Source organism: Oratosquilla oratoria, chromosome 30 (assembly GCF_046742065.1).
Source record: "Oratosquilla oratoria isolate Oo_2021 chromosome 30, ASM4674206v1, whole genome shotgun sequence".
Lineage (NCBI taxonomy): Eukaryota > Metazoa > Arthropoda > Malacostraca > Stomatopoda > Squillidae > Oratosquilla > Oratosquilla oratoria.
In genome coordinates this window covers 34,916,640-34,938,381 of record NC_134806.1, presented here as the reverse complement: position 1 = coordinate 34,938,381, position 21,742 = coordinate 34,916,640, and the positions used below count along the sequence as shown (strand labels likewise).

Below are 21,742 nucleotides of genomic sequence, written 5' to 3'. Positions count from 1 at the left end.
TGAAAGTAAATTAAGAAAAACCACATGTCAAAAGGATGTCAAGAAATACAGTTTTCCATATAGATGTATATGTGGAATAGCGTAGAATGTGATATAGCCCAAGCTCAATTCATGGATGACGATGTCAAATGTTACATGAGCCTCTTTGCAGACAATGCCAAACTGTTAAGGAAAGTAAAAACTGAAAAGGATTGCGAATCACTGCAGGAAGACCTGAATAAGGTATGGAACTGGAGTCAGAAATGGGAAGTGAACTTCAATATTAAGAAGTGTAGCATAATGGAGTTTGGAAAAAGCAAAAATAGAATATCAGGACAAAGCAAAAATAGAATATCAGGACAATATAAAATTGGAACCAAGGAGGTAAAGAAGGAGAGATCTGAAAAAGATTTAGGTGTAATTATCTCAAACGACTTGTCCTATGATGAACAGATAAACAAAATTGTCGGAGAATCCTACAACTTGCTAAGATCAATAAAAGTGGCATTTACATATTTGGATGAAGAAATTATTTAAAAAAATATTGGTCACACTCATAAGGCCTAGACTAGAATATGCAGTGACATTGTGGTCACCCAGTATCAAAAAGAATATAAAGAAAATAGAATCCAGAGAACAGCCAGAAAAATGGCACCTGTACTTGCAAACTTGTCATATGAGGAGAGATTGGCTAAACTGAAGTTACCAACTCTGGAGCAAAGAAGAGAGAGAGAGGTGACCTACTGACGATCTACAGAATCATGAAGGGCACATAAATACTCAATAGAGAGGACTTGTTAAACTGGGACAAGAGAAACACAAGAGGACATGGAAAGAAAATAAAAAAACATAGCTACAGAAGAAATCTGAAAAAAAAACAGTTCTCCACATAGAGTGGTGGACACTTGGAACAAACTGGGCAAAAAAATGGTGTGTGCAAAAAACATTCATGAATTTAAGAGCGAACTAGACACTGTGAGATACAAAGGCAGGACACCACGAGTGTAGCTCCCCTTCCCGCAGAATACAACTAGGTAAATAGGTAAATACACGAGGAGTTGGGGGTGGGCGTGCATGTAAGGTCACACATTACCCATAGATCGGTCATATATGAGCTCTCACCTCTCTTCTGGGAGGGAAATAGCTGTTGATCATAAGTCCAACACGTGATCTAAGACCATGGTGAATCACACACACTGAAAGCAAGGAGTTCTATTGGAGAGTCTTAGGCATGAGGCTGAGAAAATGGTAAACCAAGGTAAGCGAAATGAAAAGAACAGAAAACAGGATGGAGAAGAAAAAAATTAAAAGTGGCCTATAATAATATAGATGGATTAATCCCAGGATTGAGTGAAATAGATGACCTGTCAGAAGAAAAACCAGACATAATGGGAATTGTGGAAATGAAATTAAGGGATCCACTACTGCCAAATAGTGTTGGATATGGGTTATATAATTATTGGATTAAAAACAGAAATGAGAAACAGGGTGGAGGATCATGTTTTTGGCCAAGATAAACTTAAATATAATGAAGGTTACAGAGGGTAAAAACAGTGTGGAAATGATCATGATAAAAGTTGAAGACAGCAACATGAAAAGTAGAAAGTTTGTGGTGATTTATGTGCCCCCAAAAATGGGCTCTTGGAAAGAGGGTGAGCATTCAAAAATGTTAGAAGATACAAGGCATTCATTAAACAAGATGCTGAAGGATGGAGGTAACCTGGTACTTATGGGAGATTTTAACTGCAAGGAAATCTGTTGGGAAGAGATGACAGTGAAAGGTGGAGAGGATCTATGGGGAAATTTATTACTTGGCATTACAATACAACATACAATGACACAATGGGTAAAAGAAAATTCCAGATGTAGAAGTAATGAAAAACTTTTGAGACTAGATTTAATGTTTACAACAGAACCTGAAATTGTGGATAAAATTAAATACAAGACACCATTTGGAAAGAGTGACCATATACTAATAGAGGTTGAACTAAAGGAGGTATATGTAGAGAGAAATGAGAAATACAGAAAAAGAAGACTGATTTACAACAAACTGGACTTTGGGAAACTTAAAAAATTCTTTCAAAATGCAAACTAGAAAAACTCTTTCAAAGAAGAGACACAAGTGGAAGAGAAATGGATGATTTTTATGGAAATTTATAATGAAAGAGTGAATAAATATGTACCAAGACCGAAACAGGAAAAGGTGTACATTAAATGCTGGTTCAACAGAAGATGCAGTGAAGTGAAAGATAAAAGAGATAAAGCTTGGAAAAGATGGAAAAATATATAAAACTGGAAAGTGGTAAATATGTATCAACCATAGAGATGAATATGTAAAAGGGTGCAGAGAGGAAAAAAGAAACTATGAAAAAGACATCATAGAAAAATGTAAAGATCAACCCAAACTATTCTATAGATATGTGAATGGTAAACTTAAAAATAAACAGGAAATGGTGAAACTATGCCACGGAAATATAGAATATACAGAAGATTTAGAAATGGCTGAAGTCATGAACAACCACTTCAAGTCTGTTTTTCAATAGAGAAAAAGCACAGCATTGGGATGAAGGAATTGAAGTGCGATCACCTCCCATGAGGGAAATAACAATAACACAAAAAGAAATAATGGGTCAACTAACAAACCTTGATGTCTGGAAACCACACAGCCCAGATGGAATTGCAAATTTGATACTAAAAGAATGTAAAGAATAATTAATGGACAAAATATATAACGTCTGTTTTTCATGAGAGAAATAGCACAGCATTGGGACGAAGGAATTGAAGTGTGATCATCTCCCATGAGCGAAATAACAATAACACAAAAAGAAATAATGGGTCAACTAACAAACCTTGATGTCTGGAAACCACACAGCCCAGATGGAATTGCAAATTGGATACAAAAAGAATGTAAAGAATAATTAGTGGACAAAATATATAACGTAATAATTTGCTCACTCAAGGAAGGAAAAATACCAAAGGACTGGAAAAATGCCAATATTGTACCAATATATAAAGGAGGAAAGAAAGAAAAACCAACAAAGTACAGAATGGTCTCCCTTACAAGCACTGTAGCCAAAATTTGTAAAAAAAAAAAAAAAAAATTTTTATCAAGAATAGATGGATAAAACACCTGGAAAAGAACAATATAACAAACCTGAGACAATTTGGATTCAGACAGGGAAGATCATGTGCCACAAACTTAATCTATTTCTACTCATGGCTAATAGATATAATACTAGAAAGGGATGGATGGGTTGATTGTGCTTTCCTAGACTTATAAAAAGCCTTTGACAAAGTATCATACAAAAAATTATTAAAAAAAAAAAAAAAAGGAAAACATAGGAGGGATACAAGGTAAATTACTAAAATGGATGGAGGATTGGATTTCATGCATGGCAGAAAAATGAGAGTAGTGCTCAGAGAAAAGAGTTCAGGTTGGGAGGAGGTGATTAGTGGAGTTCCACAGGGATCAGTATTGGCTCCAATAATGATCACTATGTGAATGACATGGATGAAGATGTGGATTGTTACATAAGCTTCTTTGCAGATGATGCTAAATTGCTGAGGAAAGTGAATACTGAAACGGATTGTGAATCACTACAGAGAGACCTAAACAAGGTTTGGAAATGGAGCCAAAAGTGGGAAGTAGACTTCAACATAAAGAAATGTAGCATAATGGAGTTCGGAAAAAGTAAAAAAAGAATATCAGGACAATATGAAATTGGAACAAAGGAAGTAAAGAAAGTGGGATCTGAAAAAGACCTGGGATTAATTATCTCATATGACATGTCTCCTGATAAATAGATAATCAAAATTGTCGGAGAATATTACAATTAGCTAAGATCAATAAAGATGGCTTTTACTTATTTAGATGAAGAAATGGTTTAAAAAAAATACTAGTCATGCTAATAAGGCTTAGACTAGAGTATGCTGCAACACTATGGTCATCCAGTACCAAAAAGAATGTAAAGAAAATTTAACAAATTCAGAGAGCAGCCATGAAAATGGCCCCAATACTTTCAAACCTGTCATATGAGGAGAGACTGGCTAAATTGAAATTACCAACTTTGGAACAAAGAAGAGAAAGAGGCAACCTGCTGACCATTTACAGAATCATGAAAGGCACAGAAGTCCTTGATAGAGAGGACTTACAAAATTGGGATAAGAGAAATACAAGGGGACATGATAAGAAACTCAAAAAGGTTAGTTGTAGAAGTGACCTGAAAAAAAAAAAATTCCACACAGAGTGGTGGATATCTGGAACAAACTGGATAAAATAATATTGTGGGCAAAAACTATACATGAATTTAAAAGCACACTAGACACTGCGAGATACAAAGACAGGACACCATGAGCATAGCTCCTCTCCCTGTAAAATACAACAAGGTAAATATATATAAATTTATTCATCTAGGGATCAAAAATAGGTACCTGTTAGTGGTAGTCCTTTGAGACAGGCATCAGAGGAAATTATCTCTCTACAGCCCATCTTCAAAACCTATCAATATCCTTAGTTCTCTGTCAGCTTTGACTATTATTGTCCAACATCTTCACATATGATGAGCTGACAGCTGACAACAGTTTCCCTCCTGCAAACCTCCTACAGACAAATTCAATATTTCTCGCCAGGGAGATATATGGGAGGGCCCTAGGACTATTGCTGGCCAGTGTTGGGGTGCAGGTTTCCAGTTAATGAAGATTGAGACAACAGTTATTACAATCTCAGCAAAAAAATTGATATCATCACCCCTCCAAGACCATAAAAAAATATGTTTAAGATAGGCCTAATTCCAAACCTCTCCTAAAGGAATCTGGTGTTTAAGTAGTTTTGCCAATGCCCTGGACATTCTCTGACTACAGAGTGGGCAACAGCTGAACTGTTAAGAAAAAAGTTGCATGGTCTTTTCCTACAGTGCAGATAATAGCATTTTGTTGTGAACTAGTGACAACTACTGACAATACATAGATTTTGTTACCTGTGTTAGAATATTTTTAATGTATATTTAGACCAAGTTATATTGCAGTACATGTAATACAACTGTGAAGCCTTGAATCTTGTATGGATTTGTGAATTTTATGGTTTATGTTGGTGACTTGATACAGGTGATGGGCAGTGTTCTCAAGTTTGAACGTAAAGATGTGTGGGACATGTGTTGGGCTCAGGACAACCCAGAACTTTTTGCAATGATGGAGAAGACCCGAATGTATGTCTTCAGGAACATGGACCCAGAGGAGCCAATTGCATGCTCAGGATACCTATGTAGTTTTCAGGTAAATGTCCTGTTTTCTTTGATATAGGATTTTCAGACATGAACCTGACATGTTCCAAAGAGAATATAGATGCTGAGACATTGTGACAAGTTGAGGAAGATGGAAAAAGAAGTCATAGGTCTAGTTCTGAGTTGTGAATTTATTCCTGAGCAGTTTTCACTCTTAAGAAGGGTAGAGTGAAATCAGTCAGGAATAAATTCGCAACTCAGAACTAGACCCATGACTATTTTTCCACCTTCCTCAGAATATAGGTGGCTGCATTTTCATTTTTAGGACTTGGAGATCAGAGGTGTGCTCTTGGATGAGGTGATGCATGAGCCTGATGCTCCCAGTATGGATCACATGCTCACCCTGGAAGTGAAAAGTCTTAGAGACACTAGGGAATTGTTAGAGAAAGTCTCTATTGCCGATGCTGCAGCTTTTATTGATGAGAACCCGCATCCAAGGCTTTGGTAAGTTGGTAGGTCATGTATCATTGTAATAGTGATGATAATAATATTATATGCATACCTAAGACCCGATCCCTCTTCTAAGGTGGATAGGCAGTTCAAAGTATACACCCACTTCATGTACATTAAATCCCATTTCATGCCTCTTCCATCTCATCATCTTATGGACAAAATGTCATTCCTGTCTTATGCCACACTACTCAGGTTGAAGGCAATGCAGCAAGGCACAGCACTTGTACAGTAGGACCCAACAGCTAGAGCTGGTTTACCACCACTGCTTCATTATGTGTTGACCCTTTCCTTAGCTTAGTATATATAAAAATAAAATTTCAAAAATCTCTTATTTTCTAAAATAAGTAAATTGTGACATTTTGTTAATAGAATGGTGGAGTCCTGTAGATCTGGTGGAGTCCTGTAGATCCAGTGGAGTCCTGCAGATCCAGTGGAGTCCTGCAGATCCAGTGGAATACTGTAGATCTGGTGGAATCCTGTAGATCCAGTGGAGTCGTGTAGATCCAGTGGAGTCCTGTAGATCTGGTGGAGTCCTGTAGATCTGGTGGAATCCTGTACTTCTAGTGGAGTCCAGTAGATTCAATGGAGTTCAGTAGATCCAGTGTAGTCCAGTAGATCCAGTGGAGTCCTGTAGATCTGATGGTATCCTGTAGATCTGGTGGAATCCTGTAGATCTGGTGGAGTCCTGTAGATCTGGTGAAGTCCTTTAGTTCCGGTGTAGTCTGTAGATCTGGTGCATTCCTGTTGAAGGCATCTATGGCTGGTGGCTCATTCACTTGAAAAACTTTATGATAGAGATAAGAATGTCCTTGCTGAACAAATTCCTTGTGTATTAAAGGCCCTCTTACCCCACTGTCCACATCATTCTTGGTCTTTCTCACAAGCTCTCTCTGCTTTATCTTTTCATACATTTTGCTACTTTTCCCTCACTCATTCTTCCTTTCTTGAGCAAAAGGGTAATGTCTGTTGAACAGGGAAGGGAGATGGCAGGAGATAGGTGTGAGTGGAGAATGGTTGTGTATGTACAGTAATTTGACAAGTCTGAAGGGATTTCTTCACATCTTCTGTATTTTTTGCATGAAGGGGATAAGGAGGAGGGTTGCTGTGTAAATGAAGTGACTGGCCCTGCTGTGAATGTGCTGTGTCTTACTGCATTGCTTCTGACCTGGGCAGGAGACAGGGATGACCCTTCATTCACATGAAGCTGATATGAGAGGGAAACAAACAAGTGATGGATGGGAGTGGGCACATGTCTTGGCGGGCTACTTCCCTTGTAAGGGGGGAGAGGCTCTCAGTATATAGATAGATGGATTCTTTCTATACTGTATGTCCAAACTACCTCAGTACTCTTTTATCTACCCTATCCAGTATCTTTTTCCACCCTTGCTCTCTGCCTCACCCCCCACACTTGATCCATTTTTGTAATACCTATCATATTTCTCAAACATTTTAGGCATTCACATGTGAAGGGGGACGGAGAGGGGGGGTCGCCGATTAAATGAAGCGGCCTCGCTGTGGATGTACTGTGTCTTGCGACACTGCTTCTGACCCAGGGCGGTGGGCAGGGTGCAGGGATGGCCCGTCATCCGGGAGGTGCTCAGATGAGAGGAAGGGTGGGAGGGGTGTGGAGTGTATTTAGGGATGAAATGGGTGGGAGTGTTTTTATGCCTTTCCCTTTTTGGCTACCTCCCTTGGAAGGGGGAAAAAGCCTTGGTATATGTATGTATGTACATGTGAAGCCTGCAAGTGGCAGTGTTACAGAGGAAGAAGATGAACACCCACTCCATAATGAGGGTACAATGCCATGTATGTGTCAGAAACATTCATCAGACCCCTCAAAGTCTGTATCCTTTACCCACTGCCACCCAGAGGTTTGGGTCCAAGGATTTCTGGAACAGGCCCCAAAACTTACAATCAGTATTCACTATTTCCATTCTCTCTCTCTCTCTCTCTCTTTCTCTCTGTCTTTCTCTCTGTCTTTCTCTCTCTCTTTCACAAGGAAGTCAGCACTCTGGCACCTACATTCCCACACCTTCTCTTTCTAGCTAGCATTGTTAAAACCAATCCAGGCACCTACACATGTCCAACATGTGCAAAACCAATGGATTATACACATACATTAATTCATTGGAACACAATTCATAAGCCACCTTACATGAACCACACTTACAAATATTGACCAATAAACAAAGAATTGGATCTGCAGCCAACATATATCAACAAAAAAACATTCCAACACAAAACAAATGTGATTTAAATCAATCAATCTGTTGCCCTTGGTCTCACTTGAAGAAGAACTATGGCCTCCAGGAAACTGGCAGCAGCCTCTAGGCAAGACCATAAGTCACTTAGGAAGGAAATAATATGTTGTTGTCTGAGGAATCTTTGAACATATTACAAATAAAATTCTACAGCACCACAAACAGAGCTGCAGCTATTTCTACATTGACACTAGATATACATAACATTTATACAGGAGATCATACTTTCATCTCAAACCTCTGTACCCCTATTCACCCAATATATCTCAGTCAGGGAAGACAAAACCCACCACAAAGGTGGACTCATAACAATAATACACAAGAAGATGCCTTTCTTCAACAAAACAAAAGAAATTAAACCATCACTAACAGACACCACACCAAAGAGAATCTCAATCAAAACAAAGAGAACATTATACATCCCAAACAGCTACATATTACCATCCACATCAGCCTCCAGGACATCCCCCCTCCTGCAACTCCAGCCTCTCAACACATTAACAAAACACATACTACAAGGTGATGTGAATCCAAACTCCAATATGGCTATACACACAAGCAGCTGACTAAAGAAGAAACTAAATACTAGAACAGTTCCCTGACCAAAACATGCTAAACTCCAGTAAATACCTCACCACAAGACATCTCCACAACACAACCAATGAGCAATATCCCTAGATATGAAAATGTGCTCACCTTTTCTCCAACCACAAACAACTTGGGAAACCATCAATGATCTCCCTTCAAACCACTTAGTCATAAAGATCACCATAAATTTGGAAGGGGAAATAAAGTCATCCTTAAAAGAAAATCAAAATGATAAATTTACACAAAGGAAATAGAAAAGAATTTCTATCCATAGACAAGCCAGCAAGAAACATTTCTAGAAGAGTAAATTGAAAATTATAAAACAAGAGAAAGAAGTACTTCAACCATTAAATAAAGACGCCACAAAATAAATAACAGAAAGAAAACTGGGAAAGATATATACCAAAAGGCCTCTTCCCCCTTACAAGTGAGGTACACAGTCAAGGTATGCACCCATCCTACTTCCATCCATCACCCATTGGTTTCCCTTTTACCATAGTTCTTTGTGAATTGTCATCCTTGTCCCCTGCCCATTGCCCATGTCAGAAGCAATGCAGCAAAACACAGTACATCCACGGCAAGGCCAGCCATATTCACACAGTGATCATCTCTCCTCATCCCCTTATGTATAAATAGAAAAGACAAGGCGAAGTCCCTTTGGGCTGCATGACTTTATATTCCTTTCACAACTATTCTGCACTTGTATCTATCTCTTGCCTTCTTCCTTCCCTGCATAAGTTTCAGTCATACTAGGGTTATCCAACCAGTTCCCAATAACTTACAATCAATCTGATGCCTTCACTCAGAGACCAGTTGTATGTCCACTTGCCAAGTGATTAGAGGTTGGGAAACAGTCTGATGAGGTCTGAAGTTATCGGTGGTGGTTGGTGGTGGCTCTCAACTAGTTGTGAACAGTTTGCAATGTCTCCTCAGTATTCAGATGGTCACCTGTCTCTGACTGGTTTGCGAGTGGTGCACTAGAAGTCAGAGATCACTCATTGAATGGCCAGCAACTTGTCACCTGCCACTCTTCAACTGGTCTTGGGCATCCACATCAAGTTGTGTAGACACATAGCAGCCAAGGCAGTGGTAGTCACAGTTTCTGGCTTTTGTCACACAGTACCCAGAAGGCATTGGAAGTGGTTTGCTGGTATTCCAAGTGCATTCTCCACAATATGCCTACTCCTGGACAGCCTGTAGTTGTAGATCCTCTCCTTGATGGTCATGTTGTGCTTGGAGAATGGTTTCATCAGCCATGTCCACAGCAGGAAGGCATCATCACCAATAAAGAAGGAAGGGGTGTCCTCGCCACCATATAGCAGTGGCTCCTATAGAGGAACTGGATGGTCTCTGCTTCAATGGCAGCATGCATGGTGGACTGGTTGAACACAGCACAGTCTGACTTAGCATCATTTGCACCAACATCAGTCCATATGAACTTGTAATCTGCATCAACCAAGCCCAGCAAGATGATGAAGAAGCCTTTGTAATTGCAATACACTGACCTAAAATCAGAGGGACACTCGATGGCAACATGCCCCCCCGTCAGTAGCACCTAGGCAGTGAGCCAACTGCCACCTGCTGTAGAAGTGATCAGCTACTTCCTTTCACTCAGCTGCATCAGGAGTGGTGCTGATAACTTCAGCCTGGAATTCTTCCATGATACTTCTACACATTTCATTAACCAGAAGTGAAATGGTGTTGTGGGGCACATGGAACTGGAAGGCAAGGCTGTGATAGCTCTCCCTGGTGGCAAGGTGTCATAAGGTGAGTGTCAGCTTCACCCCAGGTTCTAAAGGTGCCTGGAATATTGTTGTTTTGTTATGGATCCTCTCAGACAGCTGAATAAGGACCTCCCTGAACATGGATGGCTCCATTCTCATGTCGTTGATAAAAGCTTCAGGAGACTGTCCCAAGTTCTTATATCAGTGAGTGATATTTTCCAAAATGTCACCACCTTTCAATCCATGGTTGCACCCAGTATCTCTGTCTACTTTGTCTCTTGTGTTCATAATGCCAGCGAACAAGCAGTAAGGTATGCTGTTCACACTGCAGCATTATTTGAATGCAAATCCATAGCAACTGATGTCTTGGAATGAATTCAGTCACCACCTCCCACACTTCTCTCATATTCTCCTGGTATTCCATCTCCCTTTCTCCTTTTCCTTCTTAGTCAGTATGTTAACCCCTTTTCCTCCTCCAGTTTTCGTCCACTCTTAACTTCCCCTCCACCAAAAAATCATCTGACACCCCCCCCATTTTCTTCCCTGAAAATATGAACATCCATAACTTCTTCTGTCCTTTTGGATACCACTACATAATCTATTAATGCCTTATCAACCAGATAACACAAAATCTCTTCACTGAGTAAGTTATGGAGTGAACCAGTGGCTATGGCCAGTTTCAAGGGAGCCATGAACCCCATGAAAGAGAAAACCAGGGCAATGGATTAATTGGTTGAGAGCTCAAATTTTTCAGAGAAAACAATTTAAATTCTTATGTTCAATCAATCAATCTGTTACCCTTGGTCTCTCATGAAGAAGACCTTCAGCCTTCTGGTAACCAACAACAACCACCAAACAGGAATATAAGTTATATATTCATGTATGTTCATAAATCTCATAAGAGGGAAAGTGTCTTTTGGTGTGTGTATGTATGTGTAAACTTAAACTAATAATAAAATCTTAATGTACCAGGCGTCTTTTAGCTGAGGCAGCACTGGAGAAACTTGACCTAAAAAATGCTGAAGCAGCATTTGTACGGTGTAAAGACTACCCTGGTATTCTGTTGGTCAAAAAGATTGCTAACATTCAGAATGAGACCTTGAGAAGAGCTGAAGTGGCAGCATATTTCAAAGACTTTGATGAAGCTGAGAAGTTGTACTTAGAGGTGGACAGAAGGTTTGTATTCATGAAATATTGAAAGTTTTGGCTGTTGTGTCATGAAATATCTTGAAAGAATTGCTTGGAGAATGGATTGATGTTCTTTAACTGTAAAGATATTGTCTGATTGTTTCTACTAGATATAATAAACTATACTGCAGAATTTGTTAGTATAAACATAAAGACAGGGATAATACTTGAATGATTATTTCCTCAATTTCATCAGGGACATTGCAATATCACTAAGGCGTAAACTTGGTGACTGGTTCAGAGTAGTGCAGTTGCTGAAGGGTGGGTCTTCTGGAGATGATGTCAAGATGGAAGAAGCCTTGAACAACATTGGACATTACTATGCAGACAGACATAAGTGGTAGGAAAAAATCTTAACTCTGTGTAGATGATTCTATATTATTGTTATTTTTCAGCTGTGGTATTACTGTTTCTCAAGTTTATATGTATCATATTTCCCACCATAGAACAACCCAAAAATCACCCACCTTGTTATAACCCAATGATTAGTTCTTTGTAGGCCTTGGGGGTAGAGGTTACCAGTATTAGACTAGCAACCAAGTACCCCTAGTTCTCTGGTGACTGTAGAATTTTGTTCTCTACTTACTCTTTTTTTAATCATGTACTGCAAACTTTTCCCAGTCAGCATCCACTTGCATCTGTGGTGTGGCGTTTGAGCAAAACAACACGGTGACACAATCTTTCAAGACTTTAACCCCTAGAATACATTGATGCCTATGTAGGCATCATGAGCCATGAGTATTTACCTAGTTGTATTTTGCGGGACAAGCTATGCTCATAGTGACCCTTTTTTTTATCTCTCCACATCCAGTTTGTTCTTAAAATCTTGTATAGTTTTGCACTCGCTGTTTCCCCATTTAGTTTGTTCCAGACATCAATCACTCTGTGTGGGAAGCTATTCTTTTTCAAATCTCTTCTGTCACTGTCCTTCTTTAGCTTCTTCATGTGTCCTTTTGTTTCTCTTCTGTCCCATTTTAACAAGTCATCTCTATCAAGAACTTCCATCCCTTTCATAATTCTGTAAATAGTCAGCAAATCACCTCTTTCTCTTCTCTGTTCCAGTGTTGATAGATGTAATTTATCCAGTCTTTGTTCATATATCAAATTTGAGAGTGCAGGTGCCATTTTTGTTGCTGCTCTTTGAATTCCAGAAAAGTGGGAGGAGAGCCAGCTGTTGTTTGCAGACGACACTGCACTTGTAGCAGGATCAGAGGAGGGATTGAGGAAGTTGGTGACAGAGTTTGGGAGAGTGTGTGAAAGAAGAAAGCTGAAGATAAATGTGGGTAAAAGGAAGGTGATGAGATGTACAAGGGGTGAAAATGGCAGCAGACTGGAAGTGAGCCTTAAGGGAGAGTGACTGGAGGAAGTTGATAGTCGTAGATACTTGGGTGCGAATGTGGCAGGAAAGGGTGGAGTGAAGGTGGAGGTAGAATGTAGATTGAGAGAAGCGAGTAATGCCTTGGTGGATTAAAAAGTGTAATGAGGAATATACATTTGGGAATGGATGCTAAGAGGAGATTGTATGAAGGAGTGATTGTGCCAACAGCACTGTATGGGGCAGAAACATGGAGCATAAGAGAGGAAGAGAGAAGGAGTTTGAATGTGTTTGAGATGAGGTGTCTGAGAAGTATGATAGGGGTTACTAGGCTAGATAGAGTGAGGAATGAGGAGGTGAGGTGGAGAATAGGGGTGGTAAGGGAGTTGGGAAATATGGTGGATGAAAGAGTATTGGGATGGTTTGGACACATGGAAAGAATGAGTGAAGAAAGACTATATTCAGCGCAATAACTGCTAAGGCGGGGTTAGGAGATTTCCCGGTGTTGCCGTATCTCCACAGATAACATAGCCCACACGGCTCACACTGAATGCAGTGTGAAGGGGGTGGGGCCAGAGAATAGATGTAGCGGCAACATCGCTCTCTCTTGCTCATATGCCATGTCTATGACTCGAGGAAACGAAACCTTTGTATAGAAAACATTGCTTTGATTTTTACCTCAGTGGTGGTGTGTGACAAAAAATTATAATATGATTATATGCGGCAACATTATAAAAATATAAAATAAAATTATAAAATAAACTAAACTTATAAAATAATTATATGTGGCAACACAGGGGGACTCCCAGTGCTCTGCCCTAATGGCCATTTCTCAATGCAACGAGTATAGTAAAAGAGGTATGGAAGGCAGATGTGGAGGGAATGAACATGAAGGGTCGACCTAGGATAAGATGGATGGATGGGGTGAAAGGGGCTTTGGGGAAGAGGGAATGTCTGTTGAGGAAGGACAGGAGAGGACAGAAGACAGGGTGAATGGAGAATGGTTGTATATGGATAATGTTGTGATGCATGAGGTGGAATGGGTAGGGGGATGGGGGGTGAGGTAGTATGTGTGAGAAAAATTTGACGCAGCCTGAAGGGATTTCTCCCCGTCTTCTCCTTTTCTGCATTAGGGGACGGAGAGAGGGGGTCACCGATTTAATGAAGCGGCCTTGCTGTAGATGTGCTGTGTCTTGCGACACTGCTTCTGACCCAGGGCAGTGGACAAGATGCAGGGATGACCTGTATCCAGGATGTGCCAAGCTAAGAGGGAGAGAAGAGGGTAGAGGGGAGTGGAGTGTGATAGGGATGGATTGGGTGGGAGTAGTTTTTATGCCTTTATTTTTTGGCTACCTCCCTTGTAAGAGGTAAAAGAGCCTTTGGTATATGTGTATATTTATTATTTATATATATATATATATATATTTATATATATATACATATATGTATATATATATGTATATTTATATGTATATATTTACATATATGTATATATATATATATATATATATATATATATATATAATATACATACACTTATGAACCAATAGATGGAGTGGTTGGGAAGTGTGGAGTTCCAGGAAAAATCATAGTGAAGAGTTGGTGATGGAAATGTGTGTAGAAAGAGAGCTGATGATAGCAAATACAGTGTTTAGGAAGAAAGTCAAGCATAAGTACACATGGGAGAGGATGGTGAATGGAAGGGTGGTAGATAGGGTATTAATCGACTACATAGTGGTAACCGGAGAAGAGTAGGAAGAGTTTTAGATTTACATATTCCAAGGGGAGAGAATGGGGGAATATCAGATCAATCTTTGGTGGAAGGTAAGTTGAGAATGGAAGATAAATGGAGAAAGAGGAAAAGGACAGAAAGTAGGGAGGTGCTTAAAGTAAATTGCGTGAATGAGAAAGAAAAGGAGAAGTAGTACAAAAAAAACAGAGAGGAGTGGGAGCGAGTGAAGGATAGAATAGAACTAGGAGTGTAGGAGAAATTAGGATGGTTCAAGGAGAAAGTCACAGTATGTGCAAAGATGGTGTATGGAACAACGAGGATGGGAAGAATTAGAAGGAAGGGTAGTTAGTGGTGGGATGAGGAAGCAAAGAAGGTTGTAGAAGAGAAGAAGCAAGGATTCACACATTGGTTACAAAATAGGATGAGAGAATCATATGAGAGGTACAAAGGAAAGAAAGGAGAAGTAAAGCATAAGATAAAGGAGGCAAAGAGAAGAACAGATGTGAAATGGTGTAAGAGTATGACAGAAATTTTTTTAAAGTAATAAAAAGATGTTTTGGAATCAAGTAGAGAAGAAAATGTAAAAGGTTTGGATAGAGAGATGATAATGTAAGAGACAGCAGTAAGAGGAAGATGGGCAGATTATTTTAGGGAGTTGCTAAATATGAAGGAGGATAGGGAGGGAAAGGTAGTTGCATTGGGAAGTGCTAAGAAAATGACCATGATGAATGAGGAAAATGAAAGAGAAATAAGGAAACATGAAGTGAACGCAGTTAAGATGAGAGCAGGTAATGCACCTTGGTTAGATGGGTGTCACCCGAAATATCTAAAAAAGGGAGGTACAGTGATGGTGGACTGGCTGGTGAGGTTATTTAATGTTTGTCTAAAAGAGGGTAGAGTGCCAGAGGACTGGAGAAGTGCCTCTATAATTCCACTTAACAAGGGGAAGGGGGACAAGTGTGAGTGTAGTAGTTCCAGAGAGATCATTTTATTGAGTGTAGTTGGGAAGGCTTATGGGAAGATTTTGATTGAGAGGAACAGGAGGAACAGAGGGAGTAATTGGTAAGGAACAGTGAGTTTAGGACAGGTAGGAGTTGAGTGGATCAGATTTTTGTGGTAATGCAGATATGTGAGAAAGCTTTAGGAAAAGGTAACGATGTTTTTTGGACCTTTATGGATTTGGGAAAGGCTTATGACAGGGGAGACAGGAAGCCACTGTGGGAGGTATTGCAGATATATGGGTTAGGAGGAAAGCTGTTAAGAACAGTCAAGAGTTTTTTATGAGAGTAGTAGAGCATGTGTTAGAATCAGAAATGGAGAAAGTAAGTGGTTTGAGGTAAGGGTGGGACTTCACCAGGGATGCATTGTGTCACCTTGGCTGTTCAATTTATACATGGATGGGGTGGAGCAAGAGGTAAACGCAAGGACTGGAAAAACCCGAGGACTGTAAAAACGCTAACATTGTACCAATACACAAAGGAGGAAACAAAGAAGAACCCACCAACTATAGGCCAGTATCACTAACAAGCACCATAGCCAAAATTTGTGAGAAAATAATCAAGAATAGATGGGTAAAACATCTGGAAGACAATGACATATTAAACCCAAGACAATTCGGATTCAGACAAGGCAGATCATGCTCCACAAATTTAATATGCTTTTACTCAAGACTAATAGACATAGTGCAAGAAAGAAATGGATGGGCTGATTGTGCATTCCTAGACTTGCAAAAAGCCTTTGACAAAGTACCACACAGAAAACTACTAAAAGCTGGAACACATAGGAGGAATACAGGGAAACCTACTAAAATGGATAGAGGACTTTCTGACTGGTAGAAAGATGAGAGTAGTGCCCAGAGAAAAATATTCAGACTGGAAAGAGGTGATCAGTGGAGTACCGCAAGGATCTGTGCTGGCACCAATAATGTTTGCTATCTATATGAATGACATGGATGAGGACGTGAACTGCTACATGAGCTTCTTTGCCGATGACGCCAAACTGCTAAGGAAAATAGAAACTGATGAGGACTGTGAAGCACTGCAAGAAGACCTAAATAGGGTATGGAACTGGAGTCAGAAATGGGAAGTGGACTTTAATACTAAGAAGTGTAGCATAATGGAGTTTGGAAAAAGCAAAAACAGAATATCAGGAAAATATACAATTGGAACCAAAGAAGTAAAGAAAGTAGGATCCGAAAAAGATTTGGGAGTAATTATCACGAACGACTTGTCCTATGATATACAGATTAACAAAATTGTCGGGGAGACTTACAACTTGCTAAGATCAATAAAAGTGGCGTTTACATACTTGGACGAAGACATGATGAAAAAAATATTGGTTACATTGATAAGGCCTAGATTAGAGTATGCAGCGACATTGTGGTCCCCCAGTACCAAAAAGAATATAAAGAAAATAGAAAGAATCCAAAGAGTGGCTACAAAAATGGCACCTGCACTTGCAAACCTATCATACGAGGAGAGATTGGCTAAACTGGAGCAAAGAAGAGAGAGAGGTGACCTATTGACCATCTACAGAATCATGAGAGGCACAGAGGTACTCAATAGAGAGAACTTACTTAACTGGGACAAAAGAAACACAAGAGGACATGGAAAGAAAATAAAAAAACATAGCTATAGAAGAGAACTGAAGAAAAACAGTTTTCCTCATAGAGTTTTGGACACTTGGAACAAACTGGACAATGGAATAGTATGCGCAAAAACCATTCATGAGTTTAAAAACAAACTAGACACTGCAAGATACAAAGGCGGGACATCACGAGCATAGCTCCCCTTCCCGCAAAATACAACTAGGTAAATACTAGGTATTGGAGATGGTTAAAGGGATTGGAGAAAAGTGGAAGATAAGCCAGTTGTTTGTTGACGACACTGCGCTCATGGCAGGATCAGAGGAGGGATTAAGGAAGTTACTGACAGAGTATGGGAAGGTTTGCAAAAGAAGGAAGTTGAAGATATATGTGGGTAAAATAAGGTGATGAGAAGTACATGGGGAGAATGTGGCAGCAAACTGCAAGTGAGTTTTAAGGGAGAGAGACTGGAGGAAGTGGATAGTTTTAGATACTTGGGTGTAAATGTGACAGGAAAGGGAGACTGGAGGTGGAGGTATAATGTAGATTGAAAGAAGCGAGTAAATGCCTTGGGGGATTAAAAAGTGTAATGAGAAATAGACATTTGGGAATGGATGCAAACAGGAGATTGTATGAAGGAGTGATTGCACCAACAGCACTGTATGGGGCAGAAACATGGAGCATAAGAGAGGAAAAGAGGAGGAGTTTGAATGTGTTTGAGATGAGGCACCTGAGAAGTATGATAGGGGTTACTAGGCTGTATAGAGTGAGAAACAAGAAGGTGAGGTGGAGAACAGGGGTGGAAAGGGAGTTGGGAGATATGGATGATGAAAGAGTACTGGGATGGTTTGGACACATGGAAAGAATGAGTGAAGAAAGATTAGTAAAAGAGGTGTAGAAGGCAGAGGTAGGAGTAAACATGAGGGGGTGAGCAAGGATTAGATGGATGGATGGGATAAAAGGGGCATTGGGAAAGAGGGGAATGTCTGTTAGGGAAGGACAGGAGAAGACAGAAGATAGGGGTGAATGGAGAATGGTTGTTTATGAATGATGCTGTGATGCATGGAAAGGAGTGGGTGGGGGATGGGGGAGTGAGGGAGTATGTTTGAATTATAAATTGACGCAGCCTGAAGGGATTTCTCCCTGTCTTCTCTCTTTCTGCATGAGGGGATGGAGAGAGGAATTGACAATTAGATAAAGCAGCCTTGCTGTGGATGTGCTGTGTCTTGCAACACTGCTTGTGACCCAGGGCAGTGGGTGAGATGCAGGGATGACCCATCATCCAGGAAGAGCCAAGATAAGAGAGAGGGAGGGGGGTGAATAGGAGTGGAATATGTGGGGATGGAATGGGTGGGAGTGGATTTTATGCCTTTGTTTTATGGCTACTTCCCTTGTAAGGGGGAAAAAGCCTTTGGTATATATATATGTGTATATATATATATATATATATATAAGATCAAATTTTTTTATGGGTCTGAGGGGGTGTGCTTAGAACTAAAGTGGTTCTCGATTGATTGAGGCCACCTTCAGAACTTCAGCAGTATGAAAATTTTTGCCTTTAACCCTGAACAGGGAACGTCCAAATTTATGATTTTGCATGGAAGTTGTACCACTTCTGGCACACCCACTTTACTTTATAACTTGGAGCACTTCTTCCCATAAACCTTTGGTTTTTATTGTTTCTAAAAGTGGGCGTGCCAGAAGTGGTACAACTTCCATGCAAAATCATAAATGTGGACGTTCCCTGTTCAGGGTTAAACAGAATTATATTAAAAATGTGCATCACCATTTTGAATGGATTAATTTTTCATCAGTAACTTTGCAAATCTGCAGCAAATTCAGCAGCCACCTCAATGTCTGCTGAATGTTTTTCACCACACACCACTCAAAATTATGAACCATATCAAGATTTGAAACAATGCAGCCAACCATCACAATAACCACACTTGTGTGTTAATCCCAGCCCTTCATGAAACTGTTTTGTTTGTGCCTTCGACAAATATTCAGAAATCTCAATCCCTTCACTTGCACGAAGTTTAAACCAAGTAATCAAGTTTGTAACTTTTCCCTCTGACATAGATTTCCTCACATACATCTGCTTTTTTGATCCAATGTCTGTTTTTAATGTTAGGAAGAGTTGAAAAACCATAGTGGGAGCTTTGAAATTGTGCTCACTGACCATACCAAGATCACTACTGAAAAACTGAAGTTTCGGAATATCTGAATGGCAGATTTTTTATTTTCGACCTGTATAAACAAAGAGCAGGTAGTTAAGCCTCTATTTTTTCCTCACTTTTTTCCTCATCTGTTCTTCCATTTGTCATATCCTAATCTTTATTTCCCTCATTACTTTCTTCACAAGTTTATTTATATGATTTACATACATATACCAAGGCTTTTTCCCCCTTACAAGGGAGGTAGCCAAAAAGGGAAAGACATAAAATCATTCCCACCCATTCCATCCCTGAATACACACCACACCCCGCCACCCTCCCTCTCATCTTAGCACCTCCTGGATGACGGATCATCCCTGATTTGCAAAACATAAAAGCATTGTGCTCCTTAGAATATATTCAGCAACAAGTATGTGCTGTGTAAATTATATATATTGTTATATGTTTATTTTTGTTTTTATTATTTTTAAGGGATGATGCCGTAAAACATTTTGAACAAGCGCATAACCATGAGATGTTGGCACAGTGTTACTACCAACTGGAGGACTTTGAGGCATTAGAATCTCTGGTAAAATCTCTTTCTGAAAACTCTTCCCTTCTGCCTGTGATTGCTGACATGTTTGCAAGTGTTGGTATGTCTCAGCAAGCAGTCAAGGCTTACATGAAGGTGGGTTATTTTTACTCTTTTACTGATAGTTTATCACCTGAAACCAAAAGAATGGATTTTGTGATTTTCTTTCAATTGTGCATGATGTAGAGAATGTGAGTGATCATAGAAGAGGGTATGACAGTCTGTTTCCTCTCTCTCTCTCTCTCTCTTATAAGTATCCACTTATTTATGTAGTAGTAGGGACTCATCTTTACATCACGATGCAATAATATCTAGCTGTTACCTTAGTATATATTTAAAGTTGCAGAGATTCATATACAGTACTACCTCTCATTAACAGACTAAAAGGGGGGTAACGGTGAATAATTCATTGATTTGGAGTGGTTTTTGGGTGGCTTAGTGATTGCACACACTAAACAGCACCAAAAACACCAAAATCACAGCGAAAACACCGCAAACACAACTAATTAATGTCCGTTAATGAGAGGTAGTACTGTATTTTTGTCTGTTATAGTAACAATATACTGGGTCGAAAAGAGAGGACAACTCAAGACATGTTTTATCCATCTACTTTTTATAACTTTTTCACAAATTTTGGCTACTGTGTTTGTAAGGAGAACCAGTCTGTAATTTGTTGGGTCTTCCATATTTATAAATTAGCAGTCTTCTGGTATTTATCTAGTTTCAGTACTGGTATTTTTCCTAGTTATATTTACCTAGTTTCAGTACTCACTTTCTTTAACAATTTTGCATTATCTTCAAAGAATCTCATGATCCTTGTGGAACTCCACTAATTACCTCTTTCTGCATAGAACTCGTATCTCTGACCACTACCCTCATTTTTCTTCCATGCAAAAACTCCTCCATCCATTTTAGTAGTTTACCTTGTATTGTTCCAATGGATTCCAGTTTTCTAAATATTTTTTGTGAGGGACTTTATCAATAGCTTTTTGTAGATCTAGGAAAGCACAGTCAGCCCATCCATCCCTTTCCTGTATTATATCTAGTAGTCTTGAGTAAACACAGATAAAATTTGTGGTACATGATCTTCCCTGTCTAAATCAGAATTGTCTTAGATTTAGTATATTGTTCTCCAGATGTTTTATCCATCTACTTTTTATTACTTTTTTCACAAATTTCGGCTACCGTGTTTGTAAGGGAAACCAGTCTGTAATTTGTTGGGTCTTCCTTATTTGCTCCTTTATAAATTGACATATCAGCATTTTTCCAGTCTTCTGGTATTTTTCCTTCTTCGAGTGAGCAATTTATTATGTTATATATTTTGTCTGTTCTTCTTTACATTCTTTTAATATCCAATTTGCTATTCCATCCTGGCTATGTGACTTCCTGACATCAAGATTCATTATTTGGTCCATTATTTCTTTCTGTGTTACTATTATTTCCCTCATGGGGGGGATTTCACTTCTCTCCCTTCATCCTGATGTTGTACATTTTCTCTAGTGAAAACCGACTTGAAGTGTTTGCTCATGACTTCAGCCATTTCTGTATCTTCTGTGTATTCCATATTCCCTTGGCATAGTTTCACTATTTCCTGATCGTTTTTTAGTTTAACATTTACATATCTATAGAATAGTTTTGGCTGATCCTTGCATTTTTCTGTTATGTCTTTTTCATAGTTTCTGTTTTCTTCCCTGCATATTTTTACATATTTGCTCCTTTGATTAATATATATTTGACACTTTCTAGGTTTTTTGTCTTTTCTCCATCTTTTCCAAGCTTTATCTCTTCTGTCTTTCACTTCATTGCACCTTCTATTAAACCAGAATTTAATATACACCTTTTCCTGTTTTTGCTTTGGGACATATTTATCTACTTTTAGATTTTCATCAGAATC

At 39.3% G+C, this 21,742-nt stretch overlaps 1 protein-coding gene across 1 annotated transcript in view; it reads left to right on the top strand.

Annotated features, from left to right (window-relative positions):
• Positions 1 to 21,742, top strand: part of Oseg4 (intraflagellar transport protein Oseg4) — an 86,619-nt gene that overhangs the window by 50,114 nt on the left and 14,763 nt on the right. Inside the window, exons 14-18 of the mRNA XM_076212764.1 lie at positions 5,083 to 5,250; positions 5,524 to 5,702; positions 11,257 to 11,460; positions 11,669 to 11,812; positions 19,749 to 19,944. Coding sequence (XP_076068879.1) covers positions 5,083 to 5,250; positions 5,524 to 5,702; positions 11,257 to 11,460; positions 11,669 to 11,812; positions 19,749 to 19,944 — 891 coding nt within the window. The remainder of the gene's footprint in view (positions 1 to 5,082; positions 5,251 to 5,523; positions 5,703 to 11,256; positions 11,461 to 11,668; positions 11,813 to 19,748; positions 19,945 to 21,742) is intronic.